General features: G+C 43.6%; 2 protein-coding genes across 3 annotated transcripts in view; both read right to left on the bottom strand.

Annotated features, from left to right (window-relative positions):
* LOC114647400 (uncharacterized) overlaps positions 1 to 24,645 on the bottom strand; it is a 723,921-nt gene that overhangs the window by 166,109 nt on the left and 533,167 nt on the right. The window lies entirely within an intron of this gene.
* The window catches only part of LOC114647397 (uncharacterized), a 59,980-nt gene that overhangs the window by 15,605 nt on the left and 19,730 nt on the right, over positions 1 to 24,645 (bottom strand). For both annotated transcript variants that reach the window (XM_028796113.2, XM_051923459.1), the window contains 2 exons: positions 4,689 to 5,021; positions 2,100 to 2,198 (listed from right to left, as the gene is read on the bottom strand). In XM_028796113.2, the coding sequence (XP_028651946.2) occupies positions 2,100 to 2,198; positions 4,689 to 5,021 (432 nt within the window). The remainder of the gene's footprint in view (positions 1 to 2,099; positions 2,199 to 4,688; positions 5,022 to 24,645) is intronic.

Here is a 24,645-nt window from a genome sequence, read left to right as displayed (position 1 = left end):
GGGAGAAACTGGACAAACACTCCGCCAAAGAATGAACTTCCACAGGTTCCACATTAAGCCTGGTAATAGGGATGGTCCTGTAGCAGCTCACTTCAGCAGCCATGGACACTGCGAGAAGGACTTTAAAGTCCCAGTTGCTTATGGGCAACTTCAAGATACAGCAAGAGAGAAACAAATGGGATGCTAAAATTTAACACTTTACAACATGCTTTAAATAGAGACAAGAGTTTCACGAGCAGATATGAGGACTGTTCACATCTCCCGGACTGACCAAGACAGTTTGACTGCATATCCACATTGTAAGGAAAACTCATCAAAATCTTCAAATGACTTGGCTGGACAAGTTACCTTATTAAAAGATCTTGACTATACGTCAAGCAGGAGAGGTGTTTTCCTCTCCTGCTAAATGAATCTAAGGTTGGAGAGGTCTGTTTAGCTTTTACATTGAAGATGACCCACTTAAAGGTTTTCCAAAGCTGCCTCTGTCCTGGTGTCCATATAAACACAGAGAACTCCACTTTCTGCATTACAACCTCCCTGAGGAAGGGGCCTCAGTTACCTTGAAAGCTTGCACATTGTAATCGGTTCAATAAAAAGGGTAATTTTGCTTGACAACACCATCCAACCTCTGCTCCTTAGGGACAAGCTGACAGAGATGGAAGTAGATTCATACCTGGTGGCATGGATCGTGGACTATCTTACAGACAGACCTCAGTATGTGCGTCTCGGGAACTGCTGGTCTGACATTGTGGTCAGCAGCACAGGAGCGCCTCAGGGGACTGTACTTTCTCCAGTCCTGTTCAGCCTATATACATCGGACTTCCAATACAACTCAGAGTCCTGCCACGTGCAAAAGTTCGCTGGTGACACTGCTATCGTGGGCTGCATCAGGAATGGGCAGGAGGAGGAGTATAGGAACCTCATGAAGGACTTTGTTAAATGGTGCGACTCAAACCACCTACACCTGAACACCAGCAAAACCAAAGAGCTGGTGGTGGATTTTAGGAGGACCAGGCCCCTCATAGACCCAGTGATCATCAGAGGTGACTGTGTGCAGATGGTGCAGACCTATAAATACCTGGGAGTGCAGCTGGATGACAAATTGGACTAGACTGCCAATACTGATGCTCTGTGCAAGAGACGACAGAGCCGACTATACTTACTTAGAAGGCTGGCGTCCTTCAACATCTGCAATAAGATGCTGCAGATGTTCTATCAGATGGTTGTGGCGAGCGCCCTCTTCCATGTGGTGGTGTGCTGGGGAGGCAGCATTAAGAAGAAGGATGCCTCACACCTGGACAAACTGGTGAGGAAGGCAGGCTCTATTGTAGGCACGGAGCTGGACAGTTTGACATCTGTGGCAGAGTGACGGGCGCTGAGCAGACTCCTGTCAATCATAGAGAATCCACTGCATCCACTGAACAGGATCATCTCCAGACAGGGGAGCAGCTTCAGCGACAGACTGCTGTCACCATCCTGCTCCACTGACAGACTGAGGAGATCGTTCCTCCCCTACACTATGCGACTCTTCAATTCCACACGGGGGAGTAAACATTAACATTATACATTAACATTATACAAAGTTATTGTCTGTTATACCTGCATTGTTATCACTCTTTAATTTAATAATGTTTTTATCAGTATGCTGCTGCTGGAGTATGGGAATTTCCCCTTGGGATTAATAAAGTATCTATCTATCTATCTGACTTCTCAAATCCATAATGGCTAACACGGTACAACACCCTACTACTACATACTTAACTTTTAATTCAAAATTGAAATTGTGGTTTTTAGATTTTAGCCTTCCTGTTCTGGGAGAATCACAATGGGCACTTTGCACAGCCGTTCCCTACAATTCTGTCACTACCACCCATAGAAGTGGGGCTGGAATGGGAAGATCTACCCAGCTGCTACATTTTGGAATGAAAAATGTGTTCAGATTTACAAAATCATTTTTTCGTAAAACGTCTAAATCACGGTTTCTTCAAAATGGGCGTAGAACATTCAAAACTTCTAGTATATTCCCTTTTGAAAATTTAGGGAAAAAGTCCCATATAACTACCCACATTACTCATTCTGAGGACACCCCCGGGACTTACCTCTTTTAAATAATAGCAGATAGACAAGCAGGATAATCAGAAATGCCGCTAGCATCACAATCACAATCACCAGGAAGCCACTGAATTGCTTTTCAGGTTCTGCATATAAAGAAACAGAAGAGCGTAAAACAAGGACGACGACAAGTTGGCCAATCCAGCAGCATAAAAACACCGAAAAGGCCCACAAGTCAAATGCACTGTGGAAGTCAACCCTGTCACAGACATGCACAGTGACACAAGTCCAGGCCCACACATTTTTATTTCTTTCTTTTTCCCCTTTACAGCACACAGTGCACAAATCACCTGCAATATTTGCTCAGTCCCTGCTTCCTTCCTCTTTATTTTTCCTCCCTTTTCTTTTGCCGCCTCCACTCCTCTCCTGCAAAATTTTTCCTCCACCTCCCGACTCCGGCTACCTGAATGGAGTGAGGCGGCCTCTTTTATATTGCATCAGGTGCTGTTCCATCATCTCCTAGCAGCAGCACTCCCAGGTGTGGTGTTAGTGCCACATGGAAACCCTAAAATACTTCTGGTGTGCCCGAATTCTTTTGTGCTGCGTTCCAGGGCTCCGGAACCGTCCAGGCACCCCTGATGGTAACCACGGGTCCCAGTGGGTCCTGATGTAATCCTCCAGGGGGGCCACCCTCTTGTGTTCTGGGGGAGGTATTGTCCCAAACATGGGACTCAAAGCTACAAAGTATGAGAAACCAAAAGTCAAATCACAGCTACCAACGTGGCACTGCATTTGTTTTAATCAATAAAAGTAATGCATGGTTGAACTTGCTTTGACAGTGAATGAAGAAATTACTCCAACTGGTGTCAGTGGTGGGATTATGTCAGCATCACCATTTTGGCAGTATACAATTTACTGTTATTTTGGCCAAATCAACTGTATTCATTTTTTGCATTTATATAGCGCTTTTCTCACTACTCAAAGCACTCAGCAATGGCAGGTTAAGGCTCTTGCTCAAGGGCCCAACAGAGCAGAGTCCCTGTTGGCATTTACGGGATTCGAACCGGCAAACTTCTGATTGCCAGTGCAGATCCCTAACCTGTACAAGGACAGTGTGGCAAATATCAAAGAAGTCTGAATAATCTGTTGGAGAAGTCAATACTACTATTGTGACACCCTTCTCATGTTCAACACGTGTTCCTTTAATAAAGCAGGCTATTGTACCATGTCACACACGTGCGCATGGGAGGCAGCTAAAGGGCTTGAGTGAGGGCAATTCCGAATCTGACCGGGATGTGGCAGAGTGCACAGACTCTTTTTCTCGCTTTCCTGCAGACTATTCACGGGAAGTTCCACCTGGCCCTGTTGACGTCACTTCCGGCTCCGGCCCCCTTGATGTCACATCCGGGCTCGAGCCTATGGCTGAAGACCTTTCCGATCCCGGCCCCTTTAACGTCACTTCCTGTCTTCCCCTTTAAAAGCTTCCACTTTTTCCCTATTCCCTCAGTTCTGTTTTCGACTCCAGTTTATGCACATCAGTGCTATCCTTTATTTGCAATTTGCAGCCAGGAAAATTATATACGAGTGGCTGCCCCAAACCTTGCTATGGCTCTTTGAGGAGTTTGTGAAAACCAATAACATGCAGAAGCCAAAGAAACATTGTATATGGCAGGTTCAATATCAGGCTAGGCCTGAGGTTAAGTAAAAATGAAGTGAGGACAATAAATCGAACTCCTTCCATGGGTCACTGTGATATTAAATGGGGAAAGTTTAACATTACTGTAAAGAGTGGGATACAGAGTCTCACCCAATAGGTTTGCTTGCTTGTTTGTTCTTTACTTCACCTTACACAATTTCTTGTATTAGGAATGTGTTAGTCTTTGCATACCCCTGGGGGTCAGAGGGCAGGGTCAGCCATTGTATAGAACCCCTGGAGCAATTGCAGGTTAAGGGCCTTGGTCAAGGGCCCAGCAGAGTAGGATCTCTTTTGACAGTAACAGGGTTTCGAACCGGCAACCTTCCGGATATCGGTGCAGATCTTTAGCCTCACAGCCACCACTGAATAAGTTAATGTTAAATAACAAAGAATGCCAAATAAACGTGCTGAAGAAAATTACACCACTATTGTAGCACCCTCTTTTTGTTTAGCAGGTAGCTCCCAATAAATATGGGAAACACCAGACTGGTCTTGCTGTGAAGATGGGAGACCCAAAATCAAATCCCAACTGCAACAAAGAGTTTCCAGTAGCTGAGCCAATAAAAGTGGCCGTCATCTGGACATACCGTAGTGTTAAACAGACAGAGTTTTACATTTGGTGTCAGTAGGAGGATACAGTAATTTCATCCATATTGAATGCAGGTGACTTAGCGTTAGTCTGGCTAATTCAACTAGTGAGGGGCTTGTATAGGAGATATAGGGGGCCAAGTAATCTGATGCAATAAAATACTACGACACACCCCACCAGCTAAACGTGCTTTCGTTTAGGTTAGTGGCCTGATGTGACCCTAAGCACCAGGTTTGACTTTATACCTGTGAGGAGGAGAAAGAGGGTGGGCATGAACCCACATAAACAGGCCTCACCAGTTTCCTCATAGAGGCAAAGAACCTGCAGGGAGGTGATGTGTTAGAAGGTTACCTTTTACAAACAGCTGGGACTGCTGGGAGAGTGGCTCGGTGAACGTCGGGTGATGCACGACACATTTATAGAAGGTCGCATTGTCTTCTAGGCTGGGATTCAGCAGAAGGAAGCTGCTGATGTCATAGGAGCCTCCGCTGTTTAAATTCGGGCTCCCAATGCAGACATTTGTGGTGACGGCCGTCTCTTCTGCTGGATTGCCGCTGACCTTCCACCATGTGATCTTGACATGCTTAGGGTAGAATCCAAATCCTCCCACTTTGCAGATGAACGTTTTCTCATTGCCGAGGGTCACTTCTGCTTGACTTGGCTGGACTTGAATGGTGGGCCGAGCTGTGCAGAGAAACCAAACACAAAAAAAGACATGACAGATTCAGAATCATGAGCATGAAAATGTCCTGGATGAAGGTTGACAAAGGATTCTGGGGTAGTATTACAGTCTGCTATAAGTGCTTTTAAATTCACAAGATGGCTGTGGGCTTGTGGACCCGTTTGTTTGATATGACTGGGTGTAATTAAGTCACAGCAGTGGTCTTCTCTGGTCTTCTCCCTAGAGAGCTCCCATCCCGTTAACCGCAGATAAAGCCCTCTGAAATGTGTGCACAGCAACAAGGCTCCTCTATGCCTCTGTAAGCCCTCCGACTCCTCAGCCTGTACCACTGGATCTTTACTGTCTGCGTACTTTTGTGTGCAACTCCTGGCAGAATGTATTACTGCATACACCACCACAGGAACAAGGACACAACAAGCTCATGGATCGCTTTAACACTTAAAACACAATATTACAATGAAAACATTTGGGATGTAGTGGGTTCGACTCTCACGTCATCAATACAAAAAATGAATGCAAATCTGGATGAAAATAAATATTGAGACACTGCTTAAGCTCGTCAAAGCAATGCCACAACAAATGCACATCATAATTAAAGATAAAGGAGGTTCAAACAAAATATTAAAGCACGTAATGCTTTATTAAAGGTCGACCCATATTGCCCTTCCTCACGGTATTTGATTTTTACTGTTATTATTTACATTTAGCATCCCAGCATTTCAATTCGGAATCACTCCAATACCAGCGGTCCTTCCTCTTTACTATAATCAGCTAACTCTGCTAATACAATTTAGTAAACATTACCAAGAGAAACTGTTTAATCAAATCAACAGCATACTTTGCAAAGCCTTCAAGTGGTTGAGAACTCCTTCCAAAGGACATAACAGTAAACACGTGAGGTGTGCCAGTGGTTCAACCCTTTCTGTTTCCTTTTCTGTCCATTCTTGATTTCAGTTGGGCACCTCACAGTCGTGGAAACTGCCCGACTGTTGGACTGGTACTCAAACTTTGGCATTGATACTAGTTGTCGGACCTCAGTGCGGGTACCAAAACAGTTCTGAAGTGAATAACATCCATCCATCCATCCATCCATTTTCCAACCCGCTGAATCTGGTCACGGGGGTCTGCTGGAGCCAATCCCAGCCAACACAGGGCGCAAGGCAGGGAACCAATCCCGGCAGGGTGCCAACCCACCGCAGGACACACACCCACACACCAAGCACACACTAGGGACAATTTTAGAATCGCCAAATCGACCTAACCTGCATGTCTTTGGACTATGGGAGGAAACCCATGCAGACCCGGGGAGAACATGCAAACTCCACGCAGGGAGGACGTCTCCTTACTGCGAGGCAGCAGCGCTACCACTGCGCCACCGTGCCGCCTTGTAACTTAAAAAACCCCACATCTTATTCCATATTCTCTCTGGTGCCATGAAGAACCACTTCAAAGTAATAAGGGCAGAGTGACCCCGACGTTCTGATCGTATTGAAGCTATAAGGGATAAGGGGGTCCCGCATCAAGTTCTGATTGTGCCAAAGCATGTAGTTTCCATTATCCAACCCGCTATATCCTAACCACAGGGTCATGGGGGTCTGCTGGAGCCAATCCCAGCCAACACAGGGCGCAAGGCAGGAAACAAACCCCGGGCAGGGCGCCAGCCCACCGCAGGCATGTTTTTCCACTACTGCAAAAAGGATTGTGGATTGAGAGGAAAGCAGACATGTATTTCCAGTAATGAAAACCTTGAAATGCTGGTACTGCACAATTTTAATGTTTGGATTTTCAGTATTTTTCCGGTACCAGTATACCTACTGAACACAGGTGATAATGATGCTCTCTGAATGTCTTCATATAATGTTTGTGCATACCAGTATCGTTATCCTGCTACAGCTAAGCCAACATTTTTCTACCATTTACATAAACGTACCTAACTAAACATGTCTGGCTTGGGTGTTTTGCTAATGATTAGCAAAAACTGCAAGTTCATGCATCACAAAAATCAAAACGATGGGGTGCTGGTGTGTCTCGACTGCCATTAGAACATCATGATACCCTCTGGCATGATCATCATCTGACAAAACACAGCCATCGAGATTCAAACATCAAGTGAACTAAGAGCCACCTGCTGCTATTGGCTATGAACTACCTAACTGAAACAGCATCACCTCAAGTTTGGAGCCCAAAACCCTTGAGGTAGAAAAGGACAAATCATAATAACATGGATGGGACATGCAAACGACACACACAGCACCAGCTGAGCTACGCACCACATGTCCGCTACCAGCACAAACTACTGTGTGGCCAGGAGTCGACGGCTCAGCGAGACCTGAGCTTCCCTGAAACAGGAGCAGACGACTGATGGCTTCTTTTCCATGAAATGGATATTTTTGTATTTTCAAAATTTAGCAAAGTGAGTGAAAATCATGATGTGGCAGAATTGTCTTGTGAACAATCAATTCCTGATGCTGACCTCCTTTCTTCATTTTTCAAATTACTTTCTTTAAGGGAACAAATAAGACTGAACTTTTTGCTGGTGTTTGATGTAAAGACTTCAAAGTGATACTGCAAATGCACAAAAAAAAAATAACACAAACAAGAAACTAAAAAAAAAAAAGTAAAAGAGCATTCTTATTTTAATACAGGAGATGATCTTCAAGCCCCATCACTAAAGAGGACAGTTCATCTTAAACAAGTGCACACACTGCCAAGAGTACAAAGAACACTGCAGGGCCAACTGGTCCACCCTCAGCCAGAAGCAGGCTGATAGAACTCGGCAGAAAGATCAGTTTACATCTTACAAGTCTTATAGTTCAGGTTTGTTTTTACATTTTTTTTTCTACTTTCTTTTCCTATGGGGGATTTAAATTACTGAGAAGATAAATATTTTATCCATTTTATTTTTGATTTGTAGTTCACATTATTACAATTATTTGGCATTAGTTCAGATGCCACCTTTGTTTTTAATTGCTGTTGCCCTTTTGGGAACTTTGTTGTAGGATTACCAGGATAATAAACTGAAACTATCTGGGAATGCAAATCTTCTTCTTTCAGCTGCTTCCATTAGGGGTTACCACAGTGGATCTGTTACCCCCATCACCTGCCTGTCTTCTCTTACCACATCCATAAACCTTCTCTTAGGCCTTCCTCTTACCTGGCAGCTCTATCCTTAGCATCCTTCTCCCAATATACCCCTCATCTCTCCTCTGCACATGTCCAAACCAACGCAATCTCACCTCTCTGACTTTGTCTCCTAACTGTCCCACCTGAGTTGACCCTCTAATGTCCTCATTTCTAATCCTGTCCATCCTCGTCACACCCAATGCAAATCTTAGCATCTTTAACTCTGCCACCTCCAGCTCTGTCTCCTGTGCCAACGTCTCCAGCCCTTATAACATAGCTGGTCTCACTACCGTCCTGTAGACCTTCCCTGTCACACTTGCTGATACCCGTCTGTCACTCCTGACACTCTTCTCCACCCTGCCTGCACTCTCTTCTTCACTTCTCTTCCACAATCCCCATTACTCTGTACTGTTGATCCCAAGTATTTAAACTCATCCACCTTCGCCAACTCTACTCCCCTCATCCTCACCATTCCACTCACCTCCCTCTCATTCACACACATGTATTCTGTCTTGGTGTTCCTACTGACCTTCATTCTTCTCCTCTCATATCTCCACCTGCAGATCACAATGTCATCACCAAACATCACAGTCCAAGGAGACTCCTGTCTAATCTCGTCTGTCAGCCTGTCCATCACCATTGGAGATAAGAAAGGGCTCAGAGCCGATCCCTCATGTAATCCCACCTCCGTCACTCCTACCACAGACCTCACCACAGTCACACTCCCCTCGTACATATCCTGTACAACTCTTACGTACTTCTTTGCCACTCCCGACTTCCTCATACAATACCACAGCTCCTCTCAGTCACCCTGTCATATGCTTTCTGCAGGTCCACAAAGACGCAATGCAGTAATCCCTCCTCCATCGCGGGGGTTGTGTTCCAGAGCCACCCGCGAAATAAGAAAATCCGCGAAGTAGAAACCATATGTTCATGTGGTTATTTTTATATATTTTAAGCTCTTATAAACTCTCCCACACTATTATAAACATTTCACGCACAATTATACAGCATAAACCCTTTGTATTCTCTTAGATATTAGGTAAGATTCGTTGAAATTATGTATGGAAACACAGTAAAGCCTAAATATTATTTTAAAGATATTGAGCATCTCTGATATCACATATGTTACAGCCATTACGACAGACAGGCCACCATCGATAAATACATACAATGCAAGAAAAATTGTATACAATAAAATGTGTGTACCGTGACACTAAACTATGTACATGTAATAAGTACTGTACGTAGATAATTAATTATGGTTACTCACCAACAATGACACGACGACTTGTCCGATAACGATGAGTTTAATTTTGCTGCACAACAAAGGATAGCATTACAGCTCTTCTAAAGGAGCCTCTTCAGGCGACTGTTTAGCACCGCCGTTGTTCTCCTTCCATCACTCTTCAATCCAAATCCCTAAAGCAGATTCCATCCAGACTACTGCCTTACAACGTCCACTTGCAACTCATTTTGCGCCCTGGTTAAAAGACACTGCGGCCGTAGATCTTATATGCTTTTCTTCCTTTTTAAATAAAAAGAATCGTGGACTCATTTATGCTGTAATGGTGTCCTGCAGCGGTGTAGCTGTTTCCTTCCTTCAACATATCCAAAACTTTTACCTTTTCTGCAATCATTTGCATCTTCTGTTGGCGCTTGTGCACGTTAATGCTGAATGAGTGAGATTAGTACTTCCTGGTTAATGCAGCACTCCATCGCTGAGCCAATCAGCAGCACACAGGAACTTAACCGCATGCTCTGATTGGGTAGCTTCTCAGCCATCCACCAATAGAGTCCCTTGTTTCAATTCAAATGCGTCTCTTGTTTGAATTCAAATGGACAAATCAACTGAGGAAGCACACGTACTGTAGACCGCAGAAATCCGCGAAGCAGTGAAAAATCCGCGAAATATATTCACATATGCTTACATTTAAAATCCGCGATGGAGTGAAGCCGCGAAAGACGAAGCGCGATATAGCGAGGGTTCACTGTACAACTCCTTCTGGCCTTCTCTCTACTTTTTCCATAACAACCCTCAGAAATAAATCCCTAAAAAGTGTGTGTGTGAGTCTTTATTTCTGGAAGGCAAACAAGTGTTTCACTTTGTTTTTTGAGTACAGTTTTTGGGTTTAGTTTTGGACTTTGCAAAGGATCGGAGATTAGATTACAAACTTGCAAGTAACTTTGGATTCTGTCTCATTAAACATGCTGCGTCTTACATTGATTTTTCTACACAAAGCATATTTTGGAATAATTTATTAATCTCGGAGGGGAAATTGTGAAATTGAAAGAGCGCAGAGTCATATGATAGACAATTGGGGAAAAAAAATTGCTTAAGATGACAAAGCTGAGGGTTGTTATAAATATTTTAACAAGATATTACTGGTGGCAGCTTATTAGTTAATTTTACACAGCATCCCAAACCCTCCGTTTCACACCATATTAAACAGAACTATATTGCTGCATCATACTGTTTTAAATTATTATTATGTTTACTATTTATTTCTTTAGGGGAGGCAACTTTCAAAGCAAGTTATAACACACACAAGAATGAAGGTGCAAGGATCAAAAGCAACAAAGAACAAAAAATCTGAGCCAGTGGGAGTCCTACTACTACTACTACATAATGATACCTACACCTAGACTGACTAAGACACACATCAGCATCCTAAACTCCTTCAGCACGCCAGCAAATGCCCTGTAGGAGAGAAACAAAGCAGTTCTAAACTATTTAATGAAAAGATGGGTTTGCAAAAGATGCCTCTTCTTCTTCTTCTTTTGGCTGCTCCCATTAGGGGTTACCCCAAGATGCAAAAGACGCCTACATACAAATAAACTGAGAGCAGTTCAAATAGATATAGGCGAGATCATTCCACAGTTTTGCAGCAAGAACAGAGCACAGTCCAGTCTTGGCACATCTGGCAAGAGGAGGGACAGTCAGCAGACAGGCAGAAGCAAAATGGAGACCTAAGGAGGGACCAAGGATTGGAGATATTGATGAGCAGAACCATTCAGTGAACTGTGGGTCAAGACGAGAGTTTTGAGCTGGATCCTTTTAGCAACAGGAAGCCAGCGGAGAGACCAAAGGAGAGGAGTAGTAGGAATGAGACGAGGACCCAAGAACACCAGCTCCTCCAGAATGCTGCTGCTCAACAGAAGGGGACTGACATCACCTGAAAATGTCCCACCAGGAAAGAGTTGCTACAGTCCAGCCAAGAGACAGCCAGGGCCTAAACAAAGACTTGTGTGGCATAATTAGCGAGGATAGGTCAAATCGTCCAAATATTTTGAAGAAAGAAACAGGCGTGGGTCATTAAAGATGTATATTTGATAAATAAAAGTGAGGAGCCCAGAGTCTCACCAAGATTCCTGACCATGACCGATGGTGAAATCTTCAAGAGTGATGCTGAGGAGAGATAGACTGAAGAAGGTGTGAAGGAATGTGGTCCAGGTTGGAGGTGGTGGGTCTGTGGTTACAGAGCTGGTCAGAGTCACGTACATTAGAAATGATGGAAAGAGAAGAAAGAAGAACACAGAGGAGAGACATTGGATTGTTTTGAGGTCTTGAACTGTTTTTGGATATTGGGGACTTTGGAAGATAAGGACAATTGTTTTTGGTGCAGCAGGAGATCTACAGAGAGACTTGAAGGTAATGAAGAAGCAGAGGGCATTTCTTTCAAGGGACACAAAGTTTTATTATTTAGTAGTTATTATTGGTCAATATGTCATTTACATTAATAGCCAAATTAAACATCAATAGCTTCGTTGGTCACTCCATTATCTTTTCCATGATTTGATGACATGTAGTAATTGCAGTCAAATTCTCCTATGTATGGAGTACACTGAAATTCTTACTCGCACATCTGACCAACATGTAACAAGTGGCCACTCTCCGGTGCCATGAAAAACAACATCTTAAAATACAAAACATCATTTTAGCTTGCCTGATGTACCCGTTTTTATGATTAAATTAATGGATAATGTTCAGCTTAATTATCCACCCATCCATTTCCCAACCCGCTATATTCCTAACTACAGGGTCACGGGGGTCTGCTGGAGCCAATCCCAGCCAACACAGGGCACAAGGCAGGAACCAATCCCTGGCAGGGTGCCAACCCACCGCAGGACACACACAAACACACCCACACACCAAACACACACTAGAGCCAATTTAGAATCGCCAATCCACCTAACCTGCATGTCTTTGGACTGTGGGAGGAAACCAGAGCGCCCGGAGGAAACCCACGCAGACACGGGGAGAACATGCAAACTCCACACAGGGAGGACCCGGGAAGCGAACCCAGGTCCCCAGGTCTCCCAACTGTGAGGCAGCAGCGCTACCCACTGCGCCACCGTGCCGCCTCAGCTTAATTATTCAAGTTAATACTGACACAATACCCCAAAACAATGGCCACGGTCTAATTTCTCCTCCAAGGAACCAAAGACTACAGGCAGCTCCACCAACGAGAACCTTCCAACCAACAGCTCAGATGCAGCTTCACCCAGAACCTACATGTCGTTTCCTTGTCTGAGAAGAAACAAATACTTAAAACAATCACAACCAGAAGATGAAGAAAGGTCTAAAATCAAGCCTTACTCTGTGACCAAAAGTCAGTCCTCTCTTTCATTGGAATAATGAAAAATGAGTCTTTTAACCAGAAAGTCAAACAAAGAAAGAATACTCCAACAAATACAGCTTGGGTTTAATCCATAATCTCAGAGACCAAAGAAGAGCCTGAGGCCAAAGTTTATACAGATGTGTGGATGACATCACACGCCACAAACTTCGGTCATCCAACCTAGCAATCTACACAAAATGGGATGTCCAGTACCTAGCAAGGATGACGTGGAAATAAACTGCTCAAAAAAATTAAAGGGACACATCAGATCTCAATGGGAAAAAAATCCTGCTGGCTGTCTCTACTGCTATGGACTGATATGGTAATGTGTTAGGAACAAAAGGATGGAAATGCAAATGATCAACCTACAGTGGGCTGAATACAAAGATGGCAGGCGAGTCCATTTTGCAGAAATGTCATGGCTGCAACGCGAAATCGTACTCAGTAGTTTGTATGCCCCCGCCACCCCCCATGCCTGACCATGTCCTAATGAGATGACGGATGGTGTCCTGGGGGATATCCTCCCAGATCTGGACCAGGGCATCACTGAGCTCCAGGACAGTCCGAGACGTCAGATGGACCGAAACATAATGTCACACCCTGAGGTGTTCTATTGGACTGAGGTCAGGTGAGCGTGGGGGCCAGTCAATGGTATCAATTCCTTCATCCTCTTGCCGCATGAGGCCGGGCATCGTCGTGCACCAGGAGGAACCCAGGACCCACTGCACCAGCATAGGGTCTGACAATGGGTCCAAGGATTTCATCCCGATACCAAATGGCAGTCAAGGTGTCGTTGTCTAGCCTGTAGAGGTCTATGTGTCCCTCCATGGATATGCCTCCCCAGACCATCACTGACCCAGCAGCAGAACGGTCTCCACGGCTTCTCCAGAGTCTTTCCCATCCATCACATGTGTTCAGGGTGATCCTGCTGTCATTTGTGAAAAGCACAGGGCACCAATGGTGGACCTGTCAATTCTGGTATTCTATGGCAAATGCCAATCGAGCTCCACAGTGCCAGGCAGTAAGCACAGGGCCCACTAGAGGACGTCAGGCCCTCAGGCCACCCTCATGAAGTCTGTTTCTGATTGTTTGGTCAAAGACATTCACACCAGTGGCCTGCCTGCTGGAGGTCATTTTGTAGGCTCTGGCAGTGCTCATCCTGTTCCTCCAGTCCTGCTGATGGGTTAAAGACCTTCTACGAGGGGCCCTGACCAGCTCTCCTAGAGTAACTGCAGGTCTCCTGGAATCTCCTCCATGTCCTTAAGACTGTGCTGGGAGACATAGCAAACCTTCTGGCAATGCCACGTATTGATGTGCCTGCCATCCTGGAGAAGTTGGACTACCTGTGCCACCTCTGTAGGGTCCAGGTATGGCCTCATGCCACCAGTAGTGACACTGACCATAGCCAAATGCAAAACGAGTGACAAAACAGATGAGGAGGGAAAAATGTCAGTGGCCTCCCTCCACCTGTTAGACAACCCCCAAAACAGGAATGAATGGTTTAATTGTTGCCCCTCTAGTGCACCTGTTGTTCATTTCATTAACACCAAAGCAGCTGAAACTGATAAACAAGCCCCTCTGGTACTGAACTGACCAGATCAATAGCCCAGAAGTTTCATTCACTTGATGCTATACTTGGATTAAAAAGTATTCCTTTAATTTTTTGGGGCAGTATATATTGATGTGTTACACAAGTTTCAAAAGGATTCTGAAGGTTTACGGGAGTATGCCCAAACTGTCTAATTGTATTTTGTGGACTTGGAAGCGGCATACGACCGTGTCTCTTGGATGTCCTTTGGGGAGATTCTTTGGGAGTTTGGGGTACCAAGCCTAATGTCGTGGGCTATTCAGTTCCTGTACAACCAGAGCAAAATCTTGGCTTGCACTGGTAGCAGCAAGTCAGACTCATTCCCAGTGGTCGTGGGACTCCAAAAAAGCTGTCCATGGTCACCGATTCGGTTCATAAATTTTATGGATAATATTTCAAGACACAGCAAAGGAGTGGAGGGGGTCCAGTTTGGTTACCTCATGATAATGTCTCTGCTTTTGGCAGATGGTGTGGTCCTGTTGGCTTCATTGGCCAGTGACTAGAGACATATGCCGGTGTGGTCTGCAGCCGAGTGTGAAGCTGGTGGGATGAGGATCACCACCTCCAATTGTGAGGCCATGGTTCACAGCCAGGTAAAGGATGGAGTGACTCAGATTGCGGACAAGGTGCTGCCTCAAGCAGTGAAGCAAGTATCTTGGGTTCTTGTTAACGTGTGTTCAGTCACCTCTTCGGACCTGCACTCTTTTTAAGTGCTTTTGCCTCCTGTCCCTCTTATTCTACTTCATGATTTAGGGGAAGCCAAAGGTTTGCAGAGCTTTGCTTGTTTTTATGTAAAGCTGCTAGTCCTGTCCACCGAGTTTGACTCCACCCAACTCCATTTGCATGTGAATGCAGTCCAACAAGCCTTTCAGGTCTCTTTGTTTATGTGTATCGTCCTGTCTTTGTCTGGAGGCTTTGTATTCCAGAGCATTGGGTGTCCCAAAGATCAGGTGAAGGTTTTCATCACAGTCGTCTTTCTTACTTCAAGTTTAATTCATTTTGCTGAATCGGGTACGGCTCAGGCAATATTTTCCTGCTTCATTTTTTATTTAACTCGCTTGTTAAGAGTCCCCGACCCTTAATGTCTTCTTTTTGTCCTAAACAGCCTCATTCTCAGTTTCGATTTGTTTCTTGTTTCCTTAACCAGCTGCCAATTAACATAGGAGTGTAAATGGCAAATGAGCCAGTAAGTCACCATCAGCTATCGTGATAAATCAGTTTTAATGCAGAAATTGTGAAGGAGCCGCAAAGGAAAAAAGTGAATGGCTGAGAATTACTAATCTGCTCCAGACCACCAATCGTTTGGATGATACCCTCAAAAAGGAAACATCTACAATAGAAGAACATGACGTGGGAGAATGAAAACACGGACAAGCCTCAAAATTAAATCAATTCTGTTATTGGCAAAGATCGAACTGCAAGCTCTGCTGGGGTCTCATTTATAAAACTGATAAAACAGAGACATTAATTATTGGAGGAAGTAATGCTGGTCACAACAATATTATGTCATCATTTAACTCAGCTGGAGTCAATATTAATTTTACTGAATCAGCCCGCAATCTCTGCGTTATCTTTGACTCTAGCAAGTCATTTAAAGCGTTCATCACAAAGCTGTCTAAATCAGGTTTCTTTCATCTTAAAAATGTTGGGACATTAAGGTGCTTTCTACATAAGCAGGATTCTGAGAAATTAATTCCTGCATTTATTTCTAGTAGGATTGACTACTGCAATGTGGTGTTCACTGGATGTTCAAAATGTTCTTTATACAGCTTCCAGTTAATCCAAAATACTGCTGCAAGAATTATTACAAGAACAAGAAAATATGAACACATAACCCCAGTCCTCACATCCTTACACTGGCGCCCAGTTAAGTTTAGGGCAGATTTCAAAATCCTCCTTTTAACATCAAATCTTTAAATGGCCGAGGTCCAGCTTACTTATCTGAACTTATCATGACTTACAAACCGCGCATTAAGATCTCAAGATGCTGGTCTGCTTAGGATTCCAAGGATTAATAAAATAACAGTGGGAGGTCAAGCTTTTAGTTACAGGGGGCCCCTAAACTGTGGAGTGGTCTGCCTGCTACTATAAGAGATGCCCCTTCAGTTTCAGCTTTCAAATCCCGGCTGAAGACTCACGACTTCAGTTTAGTACACCCTGACTAGAGCTGCTGATTAACTGTGCAGGCTACATCTCTGTTGTTGGTCATTAGCGCTAAAACATAAGTAATATGATAGTTACAATTTGTTACCGACCCTCACCTGTTCCGTTTCTCTTCTCGGTACTCAGATGTGCCACTGCCCACCTGCCAAGTTGTTCTACCTGCCTAAGGTAAAGTCATCTCTGATGGAGGATTACAGGAATCATTGTGTAGAGTGGTCCTTTCATCAGATTGGCTGGCCCAGCACTGATTCAGTTGTGAAATGGCCAGTAGGGGGAGGCAGTTTGATGGCCGAGGTCTCCAGGACTCTGAACAAATCCAAATCCTCTAATGTGATATCATCTACTGCTGAATTCTGCTCTGTATGTTGTATTGAGGATGACTTGTTTTCTGTTCTGTGTACTGCATTGTATTATATTGTATTGACCCCCTTCTCTTTGACACCCACTGCACGCCCAACCTACCTGGAAAGGGGTCTCTCTTTGAACTGCCTTTTCCGAGGTTTCTTCCATGTTTTTCCCTACAAGGGAGTTTTTCCCTTGTCTTCTTAGAGAGTCAAGGATGGGGGGCTGTCAAGAGGCAGGGCCTGGTAAAGCCCATTGTGGCACTTCTTGTGTGATTTTGGGCTACACAAAAATAAATTGTATTGTATAGTATTGTATTTTGCACTGTGTTATCTTCCCGTGTCATTCACTGTACTGCCAAGTGCAAGGACTGTCGGTTATCTGTGTGCCATTTATGGTTGTCTACATACTGTATACACTGTTTTAGTTTATCTGCAGTACTGCCCTTTATTATTATCACTGAATCTGAGAACTGACACTTTATTGCTTAACTTCTAATCTGCTATAGTGATTACAACTCCTCAGCAAAATATGCAAACTCAGGACAGTAAGAAAGGGGCCAATACATTTCCACAGTCCTGACTATTGTGCCTTCCAAATGTTGTTGCCAAACAAGCACTTCACACACGTGCGATGACCAGCAGACAATTCTCAAATGACCAGAGACCATGAATAAGCACTGAGATCCCCCACTATTGCTCACTCAGCCAAGAGTTCCCACCATGAATGCACTCAGTGACTTACAGTTATGCGCCTCATTTTCCAGCTGAACAAGCAGTTTAAAAAATTAAGTTCAGAAAATGAACAATAGACAGATCAGAATGAGAAGGACTGTGTAGGACAGCATGGTGGCGCAGAGAATGTTTTGATATCGTTTACTATTGTTCATTCTGTTATATGCGCTGCAAACATCTAATTTTATACAGTCATATGAAAAAGTTTGGGAGCCCCTCTTAATTCTTTGGATTTTTGTTTCTCATTGGCTGAGCTTTCAAAGTAGCAACTTCCTTTTAATATCTGACATGCCTTATGGTAACAGTAGGATTTCAGAAGTGACATTAAGTTTATTGGATTAACAGAAAATATGCAATATGCCTCATAACAAAATTAGACAGGTACATAAATGTGGGCACCCCAACAGAGATATGACATCAATACTTAGTGGAGCCTCCTTTTGTCCTCTAGACGCTGTCCTCCTATAGCCCCTGATGAGTGTCTGATTCTGGATGGAGGTCTTGTTCACCATTCTTCATACAAAATCTCTCCAGTTCAGTTCAATTTGATGGACAGCCTGCTTCAAATCATCCCATAGATTTTCCATGATATTCAAGTTAGGGGACTGTGACGGCCATTCCAGAACATTCTACTTCTCCCTCTGCATGAACGCCTTTGTAGATTTCGAACTGTGTTTTGGGTCATTGTCTTGTTGGAATATCCAACCCCTGTGTAACTTCAACTTTGTGACCGATGCTTGAACATTATCCTGAAGAATTTGTTGATATTGGGTTGAATTCATGCAACCCTCGACTTTAACAAGGGCCCCAGTCCCTGAACTAGCCATACAGCCCCACAGCATGATGGAACCTCCACCAAATTTAACAGGAGGTAGCAGGTGTTTTTCTTGGAATGTGGTGTTCGTCTTCCGCCATGCAAAGTGCATTTTGTTCTGACCAAATAACTCCATTTGTGTCTCATCAGTCCAAAGCACTTTGTTCCACAATGAATCCGGCTTGTCTGAATGAGCATTGGCATACAACAAGCGACTCTGTTTGTGGCGTGAGTACAGAAAGGGCTTCTCTCTCATCACTCTGCCATACAGATATTCTTTGTGCTAATTGCGCTGAATTGTAGAACGATGTACAGATACACCATCTGCAGCAAGATGTTCTTGCAGGTCTTTGGAGGTGATCTGTGGGTTGTCTGTCACCATTCTCACAATCCTGCCTGTGCATATGTCGCTCCTGTATTTTTCTTGGCCTGCCAGACCTGCTGGGTTTAACAGCAACTGTGCCTGTGGTCTTGATGATTGGACACATCTGTCTATGAAGTTGAAGGCTTAACGAGCTCATCCAACCAATTTGGGGTTTGAAAGTAATCAGCATTGAGCAGTGACAGGCATTCAGATCAGCACAATTACAAGGGGACCCACATTTTTGCACAGCCAGTTTTTCACATTTGATTTAATTTCATACAACTAAATACTGCGTCACTAAAAATCTTTGTTCAGAAAACATCCCAGTACTCAGATGTTCCTAGGAAATGAAAGACATACCACTGTTATCTTTATTGTAGAAAGGAGAGTCAATTATTATGCAGGCTGAGAGGGGTTCCCAAACTTTTTCATAGGACTGTAAAACAGGTCAAGATAAGAGGAGGGTTTGACTGCCTGAGATCACTATCCCAATTCTGAGGAAGAGATTCCTTCTTTAAGTTCCCCACACAATCTCGACACACCCCTGGTAAGGTTGCTTGTACTTCTTATAAACAAGCTCTTTCTATTACATAATTAAAAACAATGAGGAAGAAAAACAGATTACTTGGCCAAAGGCACATCTTGTTCATACTAGGAGGTGGCTGAATCATCTTCTTGAGGCTTATTGTTAAATTTGGCAACAGAAATGATTCACTCCGTTGTGATCACTCTAAAGAGGAGTCATGCTGGTATCTTCAGCTAGGCAACCTTACATAGAACAGATTTCTAAAGGCAACAAGAAGCTCCTTTTGTGGACATGGCTACCGGCCCTGCTGGATTCAGATGTAAAGCTGTGGTCTATCTGGACAGGTCTGACCATCCTACTGCCACCTAGAAGCCTGTTATTAACTGTAGCAGCTCTTCCGTATCCAAGCCATAAGTTCTTCTTGTTTATCGTAAGAGGAGAAAACAATACAATTTTGTTCCCCTTGTGCTTCTGTAAAGTTTTAATTTATATTTGGGACAAATAAAGCATCTCAGTCTATCTGTCTAACTATGTAGACCCATTGCTATCTAGCTCATTTGAAAGTCACAGTCTCAATCCACTATACCAGTTCCTTCCATAATTTTAAACTCTTCACTCAGGTCTCCTCTTAATCACCATTTGCTAAAGCTGAAAAGGCTCATAACTCCTCACCCACAGTCCTAGGATCAGCCTAAACATTCCTCTGTGGACTTTTTCTAGCACTGCTTGGTCTTCAGCACTCAGGACTCCAGATGTGGCCTCACCAGTGTGTTATAAAGCTTCAGGAGAAGCTCCTGAACTTAATGGCCTCTGAACACTGTCTGGCAGTTGATAGTGTCAAGTCCACTGCGACTCCTAAATCCTTCTCATAAGGTGGACTTTCCATATTCAAACCTCACATTTTGATTTCCTAAATGAGATTCTTTATATTTACTGACATTAAATTTCATCGTCCACAAATCTGACCAAGCCTGTATGCTATACAAGTCCCTCTGTGATGATTCAAGGAATTCTCGAGGATTGCCAATCCACCTATCTTGGTATAATTTGCAGACTTAACCCCCGGCATCTTATCAAAAGGCTTCAGAAAATCAAAACAAATAATATCATACATGCCATTTTGATTGTATCCTTATGCTGCTTCCTCATAGAAGTCCAGCATGTTAGTGAAACACGACCTCCCTCATCTGAACCCATGCTGGCTGTTCCTACCATGTACTACTCAATCTTCTCCATAACGATTCCTTCAATTGATTTACTCATGATGCTTGTCAAGCTTGCTGGCCTACAGTTACTTGGATCGGCCCGATTATTCTTTCTTTATAACAGTATAATATTTGCCATTTTTCAGTCCATTTTTCACTGCACGGAACCTTCCAAAAAATGTGAATCAAGGGTCTATAGATGAGTTCACTACGCCCCTTAAGCACCAAGGATAAATATTACCTGGTCCTGGTGAATTGTTTGATTTCAGCCTTTTTAATCCTCACAGCTCTTCTCTCTCTACAATTTCCAAATTTCTCAGCACCTCCTTAGTGGACCCTGTTACCACTGGGAGGTTATCCACTTTCTCACATGTGAAGACTTCAGAAAAATGCAAGTTTAGAGCATCTGCTATTTCACTGCCTGTATTTTTTAAATTGCCCTTTACTACTCCTGATGCACTTCACCCGCTTGACTATTCTTTTACTACTAAAATATTGAAAGAATCTCCGTGGGTCATCTGTCACCTTTTCTCAATATTCCTCTCTAACTGCCTTTCTGCACCCCTAATAACCTCCTCACGCTCTCATAAGTCCTATGGTCTGCATTGGAGTTTTTAGTTTAATTCAGTCTTACTACCTTGTTAATGGCGTCAATGAAGAGTCCATCCATCCACTAACCAACCTGCTATATCCTAACTACAGGGTCACGGGGGTCTGCTGGAGCCAATCCCAGCCAACACAGGGCGTAAGGCAGGAAACAAACCCCGGGCAGAGCGCCAGCCCACCGCAGTCAATGAAGAGTGATCTTCTTAAAGTAAAACCTATTGTGATCTATATTGTATCATGAGACTTGTGTTACCAATGCATCACTTCAATGTATGGAGGACTTGAAGCACATCTGACTTTTCTATTTTAAAATTTAGGAACTCAGAGTTTGCTTAACTTCTGCATGAGGCATCCCATTTGTTTCTTGCTTTACAAATACTTTACAGTACTAGGGTGTCGTACCGTGTTAGCCATTATGAATGTAGTCACAGATTTACATGCATATTCACTGTACACTAAACCACAACGCTGTATCCGCTTCAGGAACCTGAAATAAATAAATCTGACTGATTTAAATGCTGACATTAAGAACTTCTCTATTGCCCCTCATCTTTCTTCTGTCAGTGAATTACTTGCTTATTACAACAATGGGGTCCACAACATCCTTGAGACCCATGCCCCAGTTAAATCACGAGTGGTCTCTTTTGTAAAATCTGTCCCCTGGTTTACAAGTGAGCTTCGACTGATGAAAGCTGCTGGGCGAGCCCTCGAGCGGCGTTTTATTACAACCAGTTTAATGGTCCATAAATTAGCCTATCGAGAACACCAAAAAAACAACTCCAGAGCACTGACCACCGCCAGATCTCAATACTATTCAAATGTAATTAATAACAGTCCTGGAAACACCAAACAACTTTTTTCAGTGATAAATCAATTTACTCAATCCTCATACCTACACCTGTAATAATTCCACAGAGGAGCTGTGTAATAATTTTATTAAATATTACACCTCTAAGGTAGACACCATCCATCCACTCCTCATTGTCTGTTTCCAGCCCTCCATTGTTGGATGTTTCCATATCAAAGTCAATGGGCTGCCTCTCCCAGTTCCTTTGTACCACAGGTAAAGATATTGAGGGCATCATCCAGAGGATGAGTCCTTCACCGTGTTCTTTGGACCAGCTTTCCTACTCCTCTGGTAAAAGCTAATGTATCAGATATAAACCCTCTTATTGCTGATATCATTAATCACTCTCTCCAGAGCGGCTCAGTCCCACTGGCCTTGAAAACTGCAATAATTTTTAAAAATCCTCTTTGGATCCTGAGGTGTTAGCAAACTATTATCTGATTTCCAACCTTCCATTTTTGTCTAAGGTTTAGGAAAAGGTTGTTTTGGTTCAACTTCAGGATCATCTCAAAAAATTCAATCTGGTTTCCGATCTTCTCACAGTTCAGAGATAGCCCTGGTCAGAGTTACCAATGACTTCCTGATGGCCACTGACCAGGGCTCTCCATCACTCCTTATCCTTCTGGATCTCACAGCTGCATTTGATACGCTAGATCATAATGTTCTCCTCCGTCGTCTTCACTATAAAATTGGACTTTCTGGCATTTCTTTGGAGTGGTTCGAGTCCTGTCTTACAGATAGGGCTGAGTATGTGGCCCTGGGGGATGCTAACTCTCATACTCACGCTGTCACCTGTGGGGTCCCACAAGGTTCAGTCCTTGGGCCGACCCTCTTTAATATCTATATGCTACCCCTGGGTCACATTATCCGCAGGCATGGAGTTTCATTCTATTGCTATGCCGATGATACGCAGCTCTACGTGAGACTGGATTCGACTTCTCTTACACCTCCACCAACCCTTTCCTCTTGTTTGGATGAGATTGAGGCCTGGATGTCCAAGAACTTTCTTAAACTGAAGAGCACCAAAACTGAAATTGTATTTCCTTTTCTGGCCATACCATTACTTTCTCCCCTTCTGTTGCTAATTTGAATGTCATTTGATACACATGTCCACCACCTCTGTAAAACTGCATTCCTTCACCTTCGAAACACAGCCATATTCCATCCCTACCTCTCCTCTGTGATGCTGAAAACCTGCTTCATGCCTTTGTCTCCTCCAGGCTGGACTATTGTAATGCACTTCTCATCGGAATACCCAACAAGACCCTTCAAAAGCTCCAACAAATCCAACATAGTGCTGCAAGGATCCTGATGAGGGTGCGGAAATATGAACACATTTCACCAATCTTTCGGTCACTTCATTGGCTCCTTATTCACCTCCATATTGAACACAAACTCTGTTTACTCACCAGTGTATCCATGGAAATGCTCCACAATACCTTAAGGAACTCCTTATATTACAATCCACTACAAGAAACCTCTGTTTTGCAAACACCCACCGCCTTTGCCCCCCTGTGACCAAACTTCATACAATGGGTGACCGAGTCTTTGCAGTTGCTGCTCCACGGCTCTGGAATGTCCTAACAGAGAACCTGAGAACACAGCAGATTGTGGGCTGTTTTAAAAAACAGCTAAAGACTTTTCTATTTAGGAAAGCATTTTAACAAAATTGCCTCAAATTATTGTGTTTTATCTTTGTTTTTATCTTGTTGTGCCTTTGTTTAAATTTTACTTTTATGTAGCACTTTGAGGTTTACTACAAATGTAAAATGCCTTATAAATAAAATGAATTATTATTATCTCTTATACAGTGTATATATTTCTCTTCTGGTTCGTCCTGCTTCCACTTCAAAACCGGTCTCACCCACACGCGGCTGACACGGCATTTCTCGATTCCTATTCGTCCTCTTCCAAACCCATCCCCACGCTGCACTGGGACTCCAGACCAGCAGTGCAAACACTGTCATGCACTATACTGGCCTGTTGAGCGTAATCCATCCAACAAGTACTCGAGGTGCTGCCATGATGGTAAAGTAGCTTTACCACCTTTGCGGGAGCCACCTGTGTCTTTATAACAGCTTCTTTATAACAGCAAACATCAGAAGGTAAAAATGATCGTGAACACATTCGAGAATACAACTCTTCTCTAGCATTTGCTTCCATGGGTGCACAGATAACTCAGCCTCCTGACCACGGACCATACTGTTTTAAAATACACGGGCAAATTTATCACCACATCTCTCCACTATACACTAACACTTCTACCTCTCCAGGATAAGGACAGTTGTATGTTTTTGACACAGCGCAAGCTACTGAAGTACGCTTACAAAATAAAGCAAACTCTGCATGCGGCGAAAATGTACTTCTCCAGCTTGATTCCATGCTCAGAACCATCAATCCCTTCGCTAAATCATGCAAACACATGCATGAAATCGCTCAGTCCAATCCAACAGCATCTGTAGGAATGGTTTTCAAGGAAAACCCTAGGCAGGATTTACGACGATACAATGCCCCGACATGTCACACGATGTTGCAGTGATTTTCATCGGAGAAGATGGCGAACCACCTGCCGAAAGGGACATTTGCATCTATCCCATAGGCAACTCCCGTAAACAGATTTCCACGCTCAATATGAATTGCGATCCTATGGTTTACACACTTTTATTCCCTTACTGAGACATTGACTGGCACC

This window comes from Erpetoichthys calabaricus, chromosome 2 (genome assembly GCF_900747795.2).
Source record: "Erpetoichthys calabaricus chromosome 2, fErpCal1.3, whole genome shotgun sequence".
NCBI lineage: Eukaryota > Metazoa > Chordata > Cladistia > Polypteriformes > Polypteridae > Erpetoichthys > Erpetoichthys calabaricus.
This window is presented reverse-complemented; position numbering and strand designations above follow the sequence as displayed.